Genomic DNA, 11508 nt, shown 5'->3' with positions numbered 1-11508 from the left:
AATTATACATGACAAACTAAACACAGTACATATTATTTACATACACCATTGAAAATGTTATATTATAATAACTACATTTAGTTAAAATATGAAACTCAAGGTCTATTTGTGTTTTATATTATGTATTTCTCTTTGTAAATAATGACTGTTTGTTTCTGTAATAAATAAAATAAAATAAAAATAAATTATTTAGTACAAATTGTGAGAATTAATTTTGACGATATTGGAACACACCACAAATAAAACAAACATCCGATGCAAAAATAATCTTTATTCCCATTCAATTAGGTCTAAATTCTGGAAGACAATGGTCCCAAGGGTTTGGGGGTGTTTCCTCAGTGAGATACGACGAGAGCAGCACGGGAGCGCACACGGGAATCCTCTTGGAGACCAGCCACCTTGCGTCTTGCTCTGACAGCGGGAGCCGCTTCACGTCCGCGAAGCACACAGTCACTTCGTCGTTGGAGTATGGCGGCCTGGAACAGAAATATCAAACATCAAACAGACCTAAAGATTCATATTTATACTTAATGTAGCTTTTTAGGGAGTCTCTTATAGTACGGTAATAAGAGCGACATTATCGTAACTTATAACGTATCGACACTTTCCGCCCGCGGTTTCGCCCAACTGGAACTCGGTTATATCGCGCAACACGATAAGGAGTAGCCTTTAGTCTTGCGCAAGGAATAGACTATTTGTCAAAATTGGTTCAGTGGTTTAGGCGTGAAAGTGTACGGGTTGACAATAACGAACTTTCATACCCTGTATCCTTACCTAAGTTCATTTCAATATTCATACCAAATTTCATAAAAATTGGTTCAGAAGTATAGGCGTGAAAGCGAAACAGATAGACAGACCGACAGAGTTACTTTTGCACTTATTAATATCATAAAGGTGAAGAGTTTGATAATTTGTTTGAACGCACTAATTTCAGGAAGTATTGGTCCGATTAGAAAAACTCTTTCAGTGTTAGATAGCCAAATGAGGAAGGTTATAGGCTATATATATATAACCGGGTTGGATTGTTAGTAGAATATAAGTAGGTATGTAGGGGTAAAACGGTGCACTGACTGTAGGTCGGGCGCGGCGCCGCCGCCCGCGCGCAGCAGGCGCGCCAGCAGGCGGCGGCGCGGCGCGGGCACGTGCAGCAGCGCGGCGAGCCCCGCGAAGGGGCCGGGCGCGCCGCGCGCCGCCGCCGCGCGCCAGCGGTGCGCGCCGCGCGCCAGCGCCGCCTCGCCGCCCGCCAGCGCCGGCAGCGCGGCGGCGCGCGGGTTGCCCCACTCGAACTCCTCCTCCCGCAGGAAGCGGCCGGCGGCGCGGCTGCGCGCCACGTAGGCGGGGTGCAGCACCCACTTGCCGGCCGCCACGGAGCAGAGCATCTTCTCGCTGCGGCCGGGCAGCGCGCACAGCAGGTGCGTGGCCGACTCGTCCATCTCCGCGCCCTCGCACACCGCGCCGCCGAGGTGCTCTATCATTGCGATTATCTCCTCGCGATTCTGGAATGTTCGATCGGACGACACACTTCAATAATGCTGAAGAGGATTTAATAACCACCACGAATATTTAATAAAGGTTAAATATAAAGGCTTATTTTTTATTATAAAATAAAGGATTGTAAATGATATTACATTACAAATATGAACAATAAACTAAGCTAAAACACGGTCTCCTTCGCTTTTTGTATTCAATTCATAAATATCACATGTAATGATTCATCTAAAACTATGCAAATAACTCACATCCACATTGGAAGACAGCATGAACCTCTTGACCTCCGGCTGCGTGGCAGCGTCACTTCGCTGCGGCGTGGTATCATCCCAGCCCACTGTGTTAGGTTGAGATTCCGGACCCGCTTCCACTTCTGAACCTTGGACTGCTGAAATATCAATTTTTAATTATAAGAACTACTGGGTTGTAGGGATGAGGAATATAGAATTTGTTATCTTCGTTCTTTTTTAAATATTTAGCTTAACGCTAAAAATTAAAACATGTGTTACAGCTATAAAATATTGTAAACTTCAATTATTAGAGTAATGTTTCATCATGGTTGAAATGATTTAACTTTTAATTTAGCTTTCAATAGATGGCGTGGCGTACTGAAGAAGGATTATAGTTGCCTAGCGGTTTAGGACCTACCCGCGACGATAAGACGAAAGACCCGGGTTCGAATCCAGCCCAATAATCGAAATTCTTAAATTCTATATTTTTTTCACATATAACTTAGCTAAGTATATGTATATGCCCATTGGACCTAACTTAAACATAAAAAAAAATTTCAAACAAATATCGACTATATCACAAAGGCATACGGTTCATAATCACTCACCAGGCGTGACGCTAATAGAGTCGCGCGTTCGCTTCGCTCGCTGCGAACTAAGTCGATTGCTCAACGCCGCGCTGAGTTTCTGTAACTGCGCGTCCACCGTCGCCGGGATGCTTGGTCGGCTGCTGCTGTTCGTGTTGCTGCTTGTGTTGGTGCTGTTGCTGATGTTGTTTCTATTGTTGGCGTTGCTGTTGGTGTAGTTTTTACTGTTGGTGTTGATGTTGTTGCTGATGTTGCTCATGCTGTTGCCGTCAGTGTCCTCATTGATGTTCATACAGCTGGGGCTCTAAATGATGATAATAATTTTAAAGTGTATAGTCACACAGTAGGCGAATTCGTTTCACCAATTTTATCGTTAACTATACATTTAGTACATGAACTACAAAATGCGAAAATATTTTGAAAATACGGCTTAATATATAATTCTTCTAAGGTATATAAGATATTAATAGTAAAATGCCTTAAACAACGGTACTACACATAAACTACACACTTACTTGATGACTATGAGACATTTTCGCCATCTTCGAAGGCGGTGTTTCGACATCATCCTAAAACGTTAATGTAGTAATTGTAATTACAAATGTAGTAATTGCTTTTTTAATAGTTTCTAAGTCGATGGTTAGAAACAGTTTTGTTTGTCCATCAAATTTATATAGCATATATAAGTTTACAATATAAATTCAATTAGTACTTTAAAACAGAGCTTCCTCTACAGAGCATTATCTAAAAAATTGTATCAGTTCTAATTTGTGAACCAAAAATAAACAAAAAATGTGCAAAAAGTTGCACAATTTTATTCAGTTTGTCATTCTTTCAATATCAGGTACCCACTCACTCATTCCTCCACCCATTAATGCACCTATTCACGCACTCACTCACTCAATCCCTACTCACTCGTTCACCCACTCACTCACTCACTCAACGACTCACCTGTAAGTGCAATTTCCTGGGAGCGACGGTGTGCCCCGAGGGCGGCGTGGACGAGCTGCCGTTGAACTGCGCGAGATACCGGTTCATAATCTCCGATAACGGCTGCGGAGTTTTAGAAGCAAGATTTTTAGTAAATGATAAAAGTTGGAATTGAAGACATAATCTCGTACTCTGTATGTTGTGTTCTTATTTTAGCTTAACCTCTATTTCTATTAACTTCTAGTTCTATTTTAGCTCAAATCACTTCAAAATCGCGCCTATCGCTGTTCGAATTCTTTTTATAAATTCAAACTCGATTCGATTTTTCCCAGTTGAAAAATTCAAACGGGAAACGAATTATCAATCTCAAACTCAAGCCATATTGTGTTTAATGCATTTAATGCATTGTTAAGTATAAACATATACAAACAAGTATTTACCGTCTGTTTATCCTTAGGCGGTTCCTGTTTCGACGGCAGCTCATTGACCACCTTCCACAATCTCTTCCTGGACTCCGGGGAGAGCCGCCCCGAACCCGGCCGCAACGCAGCACCGAACCCACTGTCTGGGGTCTCTATTTGTCTCGCGACTGAAAAATGTGCATTTTTCTCAATTATAACCTCAAAATTAAAATACTTAACAGCAAGAAAACTTCTGTAGACATATTTGACGACCAAAATCTACCATTTTTTAATTTGCCGTGGAGATGAAAGTTTTATTCCATTTTTAAATACACAAAGTAGTTAAGAGCATTGTCAATCTATTTATTATAATATCTATTTATCAATTACTGCTTAGACAACAATTATTATAACCTGTACATATCTAATATATATACATGTATAATCTTAGGCAAATTTAACAATTAGCGCGAATATATTGAGATACATACTGAGATAAAGAAAAAATTCATTTAAAAAACAACTAATTCTAAATTTCATTGTCATACTTATTCTTTTAGCCATTAATCATTTATCTCTTTCACGAATCTTGTACTCACAAGGATCATTCGGCGTCCGCACAGGGTCAGAGGGCATCTCACCGCGTCGCAAAGCTTGCAAGCGGCGCCGCGTGGTGGGACTGTACACCGCTAAGTTAGGCGTGGACAAAGCCTCGTCTGGAGTGCGTACTGCTACCTCTGTACATGATGTGGGAATAAAAGAAAACACGATCATTTAAAAATGCTCCCATTTTAAAATACAACAGTGAAATAGTCTTTTTTTTCTTTTCTGTCATAAGCGGGTAACTGAGCTAGTAGTTCACCTGATGGTTATCACAACCGCTTATGCACAGAGGCACTACCTCTGCGAATGCGTTGCCTGCTTTTAAGGGGAAAGGGGCAAGGAAAGGATTGATCACAGGAAAAAAGAAATGGACGGGGAGCGGTGAGGAAAAGGAAACGCTAAATTTAAGTACGACCACCTAGAAGGCACCAAGCTTTCGTATCTGTCCAGTAGTTTTTCCCGCGCGGTGTATATAATACAAGCTTTTCGCCCTGGCTTCACCCGTGGTACATGTATAGCCGATGTCACTCAGTGAAGTTGTCCAATGGTGAAAAAATTTTTGAAATCGGTCCAAAAATACAGACGTTTCTCTTTATGATATTAGTGGAGATAAAAAGAGAACCTTTTTCTTCTACATTATGGCAAAACTAGCTGCGCCCCGCGGTTTCACCCGCGTAAGTCGGTATCCCGTAAAAATATCGGGATAAAAAGTTGCTTATATGTTATTACAGTTGTGCAGCTGTCTACGTACCAAATTTCATTGCAATCAGCTAAGTAGTTTTTGCGTGAAAGATCAACAAACATACACACATCCTTACAAATAGGATTTGTCTTTGGAATCCCAGAAAAAAAGGTCACCTTGTTTATCCGCCTCTTGAAGTTCTTGCACACGTTTCGGTGTCTCCTGCGAATCTCCGCCGAGCAGACCTTGCCGGGCCATCGCTATGTACCGGGACGCGGGCGACATGTCGTCTGAAATTGTTCTGCATATTATATGCTGCAGTTAAATATTCGAAACAATAACTCTAAGGGTTTTAAACCATTTTTATAAGGAATGTAAAGTCTGTAAAGTTTATTCGTTAACAGTCTTCAATCAAATATGTAAAAGAAAAGTTGCATTAAAATACTTCGGTATAATATATAGCGTCGTTTATCACCATTTTGATCAGCTTTTGGGGTTTCGTCTTGCGCTATACTCTTTCTAGGCACATTGGTATCAGCGGGCGGCAACATTTCGTTTTCTTTGTCCCTTTCTTTTTGCTTGTCTTGTTCTTGCCTATTTATGTCCGTCTCTCTTTCGTTCTCATTGGCTTGTGGGGACTCTTCCGGATTTTCTAGAGTTGGTGCTGAAATTACATAAAAAAATAATAGAATCATTATTTTAATGACTAACGGTAATATTAAAAAAAAAAATTGACTGATAATTTTAGTAGAATGTCTCAAAACTACCACTAAAACAAAGCACCGTGAAAAGATAAATTCATTAGGTTCAATTGTCACGTATCACGCAGGTCTCGTTGGCTCGTTGGTCGTGACGCGTGACACTCACCCGTGGTGGCGCCCACCAGGTAGGGCCGCTCGCTGAGCAGTCAGGCGGCGCGCACGTGACGCGTGACGCGTGACACTCACCCGTGGTGGCGCCCACCAGGTAGGGCCGCTCGCTGAGCCGCGCGCCGCGCGCCGCGCACGCGAGCAGCCAGGCGGCGCGCACGGCGGGCAGGCCCCACTTGACCGCGCCGAGGTACTTGTCGCCGCTGGCCGTGGGGCAGATGAGGTGCGTGGACGCGAGCGCCGTGGCCGTCGTGCGTCTACAGAAGCGGAGCTGCGTCCTGAAATAACGGGAGCTTGCTGGAATTCAAGAAACGGGTTCAAAAGGGCAATTATTTCTCAACATGGTCTCAATCACCTCAGGCCCAAAGTAAACCCATTAATCATAGACAACAAGAATGAGTATGTGGTATAAGAAACACTCACGTAGCGCCCAATAGCTTGGCCAGCTCGTCCAGGAATGCCCTTTCCAGACCACTATAAGTACTGAGGCTGGCCACCACCCCGTGTAAAGGGCCAGGCCCCGAAGTCTGCGGTATGGACACGGGCCGATGGTAGTATTGCAACGGCACCAGCTCTTGCTGGCTGAGGCAGTCTTTCTGTTTAATGATACGGGATAGTTACTGTATTTAAGTGTGACAATAATGACATTCATTCATTGACATTCCACAAAGTAGATAAAAGATATGGGTTAACATTTCGTACGAAAAGTAAGTGCAGTGCATCAAGGAGGCACTTGAAATAGAAATTAAAAAAAGTAACTTCAATTGCTAACAACAGTAGCAGAATTATTCTAGAAAACTTATGATTATGAGTTCGAGTATATGTGTCAAGTAGGATGAGTTGACTTTGACTTTTTAAACAAACGTTACTCACAATCCAAAACACGGTGATGTACTCTATGGAATCATCATCGCAGTCCCAGTCCAGGGGCACGAGCCGATAGCTCCCCCCACCGCCGCTCGCCACCAACAACCCTCCGGCCGCCGACACTTCCGCACCTATTTCACTTATCGCTTCCTCTTCTAGACCTTGCACTTCGATTTTGATACCTATAAATGAATATATTTTTTGAAAATTAAGTAAAAATATCTACCTTTTCTTTTTAATCCAATATTTGAAGTTAGATCAAACTACACATAATGTGTAGATTTTATTAAAATCGGATAAGTAGTTTAGGAGTCCATCGCGGACAATCAACGTGACACGTAATTTATATTAAATGTTATTAATCAAAAATTTGTCAACCTCAATTCTAATCTTGAGTTAATTATAATCTAGAGTTAATATTTTGTAGATTGACCGAGAACACTATGGTCAGGTAAGGTACCTACTATTTCGTCGCATGGAGAGAATAAATATCTTCTTATACGTGATAAATAAAGCGAAAAAAAGTGAAGTCCCGTGTCCCCTAGTGGGGTATGGGGCAGATGATGTACATCTGTTTCACTGATCGATTTTCTTTACGGACAGGTAGGTGATCAACCTTCTGTGTCCTGCCAGACCGAGACATTTTTTTCGTGCGTCCCCACCGGGAATTGAACCCAGGACCCCTCGGTTCTACGCTCACGCGTTAACCACTGCACCAAGGAGGCGGTCAAAATAAAGCGAAAACTCACCACTAAATATCTGTTCCATTTCTTCTGTGGGCTCGTCTCCCATATCTTCCGTGATATCAGGATTTTGGTTGGTGACGTCATTCGATACCGGCATTTGTACGGGCTCTGGCGTTTTCTCTTGCGGTTCTAAGTTCTCTATAAAATAAATATAATTTTTTTTTAATTTATGGAACGACACGTTATAGGTTATAAATTTTATGTTTCGGGAAGGTTCAATTAAAAATTCTGTTTGACTAACAAACGTATGACAGATTATTTTGCCTCAATGCACTAATTATGCTATTGTGTGAGTCTCTTAATTTTTCTCGAGTTGGTGATTATAATATGGTAATAATAGGACTTTATTGCACACATTCAAATGAGGAAGAGGGAACTTTCGTACTTAAATTTTTTTTTTAACTTATTTAACTTATACGTACAGGGGAGTTTCAAGTATACATGACCACTCATCCAAGCTGTATAGAAAGAAAAAGCTGTATAGAAAATTGTTAAAACCCACGGCTCAAATAGTGATGAACAATATCATCCACCGGCGGCGCTGGTACAGGCGCTGGTGGCGGCAGGTGGAGCGGCTCGTGCAGCAGCTGTAGGTTGCGCTTGCTCATCGGCGACGCCTGCTCCGCGGCCGGCTTGCGGGACTTCACCGGCGTCGTCGCTTGCGTGTCTATCAGGTACTGCGAATTATATATGGGTGTGGTTTTAAACTCTTTGCTGGTATTTGTCGCTATGTATTGGTATTGAAGGTATGAGACTCGTGTCACATCGTATTTGTCAGTATCTTTACTCTGACGGACATCTGAGCTGACGGTGTGCCTCATGGAAAGCAATCACAATTAGAGATGTAGCCGCTACATATGAGTTGCCCGCTTTTAAGGCTACAGAGTAACGAAAGGATTGATTACGTGAATATAGAATGGACTGGGAAGGAAGGAACACAGGAAACAGGCCTCCGGCTCCCACACTCACAAAACGAAACACAGTAGCATGCTACTATTTCACGCCGATCTTCAGTGGGGGTGTAGTATATTCTTCGGTGGGAGCATCCCCAGGGGGCATCCCCCCGCACCTCCGGCAGCGGCCTGCCTGCGCGCACGCTGTCGGGCAGCCAGGCGGCGCGCAGCACGGGCGCGGCGCCCCCTCCCCCCCGCACCCACCTGCGCCTCCGGCAGCGGCCTGCCCGCGCGCACGCTGTCGGGCAGCCAGGCGGCGCGCAGCACGGGCGCGGCGCCCCCTCCCCCCCGCACCCACCTGCGCCTCCGGCAGCGGCCTGCCCGCGCGCACGCTGTCGGGCAGCCAGGCGGCGCGCAGCACGGGCGCGGCGGGCAGCGCGCGCGCGGCGGAGAGCGCGGCGCGGCGCGAGCCGGCGGCGGCGTGCGTGACGCGCTCGTGCGGGCAGTCGTAGCGCACGCCGCCGCAGCGGGACACGCACGCGGCGGCGCGCTCGCGGCACGCGCCCTCCACGCCCGTCACCCAGATCTGTGCACACGGACACACATATCACTATTACCTAAGTACCGAATTCGAGGATATGGCGTTATAGGACAATCAGTCACATCTCGTACGCGTCGCGTACATATATTATTGTATAAATATTAGTGCAAGCTAACATAATTAATACCAGTTTAAAACACAGTATTTCACTAACCGACTACAAAAAAAGAAGTTCTCAATTGGACTGTATTTTTTGTGGCATACACACTTTTATGGAATAAGTTAGTTGTATTTTTACAATACTTTAATTAACTATCAAGGTTCAATCAGCATCCCCGCAGCACGCATTCCCAACTCAATGGTATGTTAATTTTAACTACTGCTTTCAACAAAAAATATTTGCATTTTTCAAATCTAAATTAACACTCACGCAAAATCCATCGAAAATAGGTCCAGCCTTTTTAATGAGACTCATGTCAAAATTCTCAAACGCTTCAATAATGTCTCTATCCATTGATGTATCCATTTTCTTAGATTCTTGTGATAACTGAAAATAGAATAAAATCACATAACTAAAAAAATTTATTGAAATCTAGTATGAAATAAACAATCATAGAAAATACACGTATTTTTCTTCAATGTCCCTCTGCTTAGCTAATTTTAACTTAAATTCGATAAGATAAGCCCATCGGGCAATTTTTTTTTTTTTTCATTTCTCGAAGCAATCTCTAGTTTTATTTTTATTTTCATAGATATATCAGTAGCATCCTAAGATGTACAAATGTTCAAACTCAAGATCAAGACAGGTCCTACTATATTATGAGACGCAAGTTTGTGAGGATGGATGTATGTGTATGTGTATGTATGTTTGTTACTCTTTCACGCAAAAATTACTGAACCGATTGCAATGAATATTGGTATGTAGATAGCTGGACAACTGGAATTACACATAGGCAACTTTTTATCCGGATATTCCTACGGGATACAGATTTCCACGGGTGAAACCGCGAAGCGCAGCTAGTGAAATTATGTATTTAATTATTTTGACATTAAACAAATGGCGTCTGTATCGCCAAACTAATCCAGAAATCAAACCAGTACCCAAATGTGAAAAAAACAAATACTAAATACCTTCATCCGTCCAGAGATACCGGTGATGTCTGCTGATCGCGTCTCATCCACAAAGTTACTTGGCGGTCTCAAATTGGTTATTCGAGAGAAATTCAAACCTGGAGGCAGAATATATTGTTTCATGTCTAGTTTAATGTAGTAATTTAAAATTCGGATTACAAAAACAGTTAGTTTAAGGTTTCTTCTTGGCTAGGAATATAGATTTTACAAAAAGAAAATTCAACTGTAAATATGTAAGGACACACACTCATACAAAAAAAAATTTAAGCACATAACTCACTCATATCACCCGAATGTATAAGCATGTAATTCACTCATATCACGCAAATATCTAAGCACATAGCTGACTCATATCACGCAAATATCTAAGCACATAACTCACTCGTATCACGCAAATATCTAAGCAGATGACTCACTCATACCACGCCAATATGTAAGCACATAACTCACTCATATCGCGCAAATGTCCAAGCACATAACTCACTCGTCTAACTCATATCACGCAAATGTAAGCACACAACTAACTCATATCGGGCAGTCTATGTTCAGCAAGCGGCGACGAGGTAGAAGCTCCAGCGACCTTGTACTTGAGCAATGGCAGCGCGACCCCGCGGGCCGCGGAGTCGATCACCCACGACGGTAGAACGCACGCTTTGCCGTATTCCAACGCGGCTTTGTATTTTTCACTGCCTATTCCTTCTCTAAATGAACGCGATAAAAAGATATTTCGAACACTTTAAAGACTAAAAACAATTAATAAATAAATTTTTCTTCAATATTTATAAACTACATTTAATAAAGACATATTGTCTCATGGTGAAATATTAATCTTGTCTAATTGTAGAACAGCTTTGTTCTGTAAATGCAGTTTAAAAAAAATATTGGAATCAAAACTAAGTGAATTCGCTATTATCAACAAAGAAATAAAAAAACATGCTTAAATGATGAACTAATGAAATAATTTTATTGACTCTGATAACCGTTACCTTCAAACAAGGTGCAGCTGCACCTACTAGTCATATATAGCACATTATAGTACATTACAACAAGCCTTGATTCAGTGGAGAAACAAAACTAAACTGAGTGATGATAATTTACAGAAAGACTCACTTAGTTAGAACGACAACATCCGTTGTCTCGCTCTGGAAAGCCCCAGAGAAGGTCCCACCATTCTCATTGACTAGTTTCATTATTGTTTGTTTTTCGCGCTTTGATATCCCTGATGTGGTCACCTGTTAAAGAAAAAATACATAAAAATAAATTTATTTTTTTATCTTTGGTTGTAAGTGGGAAATTAAGCTGAACATTTTTTTAATGAAAATAGCACAACAGTTTTCAAAAAATATATATTACATGTATATGATGTCACACGGTATGAAAAATTAAACACTTAAAATGATGCAAATCTTGTATTATAATAATTTAAAGTTAGGATATATACATAAAAGGGGTCGTAGGTCGTCATTACCGATTAAACCAGCATATACCACTTATAGTTCTAGTAATAAGATAAATCAAAATGATGGGGTCGTAATATTTG

At 42.0% G+C, this 11508-nt stretch overlaps 1 protein-coding gene across 2 annotated transcripts in view; it reads right to left on the bottom strand.

Moving 5' to 3' along the window:
• Positions 1 to 253: 253 nt before the first annotated feature.
• Positions 254 to 11508, bottom strand: part of LOC119830422 (DNA topoisomerase 2-binding protein 1) — a 16059-nt gene continuing 4804 nt past the window's right edge. The window contains exons 6-25 of one of the 2 annotated variants that reach the window (XM_038353445.1): positions 11079 to 11200; positions 10494 to 10669; positions 9969 to 10066; positions 9268 to 9384; positions 8655 to 8882; positions 7906 to 8080; positions 7407 to 7541; positions 6664 to 6839; positions 6214 to 6386; positions 5869 to 6068; positions 5397 to 5585; positions 5098 to 5211; positions 4236 to 4373; positions 3676 to 3824; positions 3257 to 3358; positions 2821 to 2874; positions 2327 to 2609; positions 1740 to 1876; positions 1072 to 1496; positions 254 to 476 (exon numbers count right to left, since the gene is read on the bottom strand). In XM_038353445.1, coding sequence (XP_038209373.1) covers positions 281 to 476; positions 1072 to 1496; positions 1740 to 1876; positions 2327 to 2609; positions 2821 to 2874; positions 3257 to 3358; positions 3676 to 3824; positions 4236 to 4373; positions 5098 to 5211; positions 5397 to 5585; positions 5869 to 6068; positions 6214 to 6386; positions 6664 to 6839; positions 7407 to 7541; positions 7906 to 8080; positions 8655 to 8882; positions 9268 to 9384; positions 9969 to 10066; positions 10494 to 10669; positions 11079 to 11200 — 3387 coding nt within the window. In that variant the 3' untranslated portion in view covers positions 254 to 280. The remainder of the gene's footprint in view (positions 477 to 1071; positions 1497 to 1739; positions 1877 to 2326; positions 2610 to 2820; positions 2875 to 3256; positions 3359 to 3675; positions 3825 to 4235; positions 4374 to 5097; positions 5212 to 5396; positions 5586 to 5868; positions 6069 to 6213; positions 6387 to 6663; positions 6840 to 7406; positions 7542 to 7905; positions 8081 to 8654; positions 8883 to 9267; positions 9385 to 9968; positions 10067 to 10493; positions 10670 to 11078; positions 11201 to 11508) is intronic. The other variant, XM_038353447.1, reaches the window with a different exon arrangement.

The sequence above is a fragment of the Zerene cesonia genome, chromosome 11, assembly GCF_012273895.1.
Source record: "Zerene cesonia ecotype Mississippi chromosome 11, Zerene_cesonia_1.1, whole genome shotgun sequence".
In the NCBI taxonomy this organism is placed as follows: Eukaryota; Metazoa; Arthropoda; class Insecta; order Lepidoptera; family Pieridae; genus Zerene; species Zerene cesonia.
Note: the sequence above shows the minus strand (reverse complement) of the source record. Positions and strands in the feature narration are given on the sequence as shown.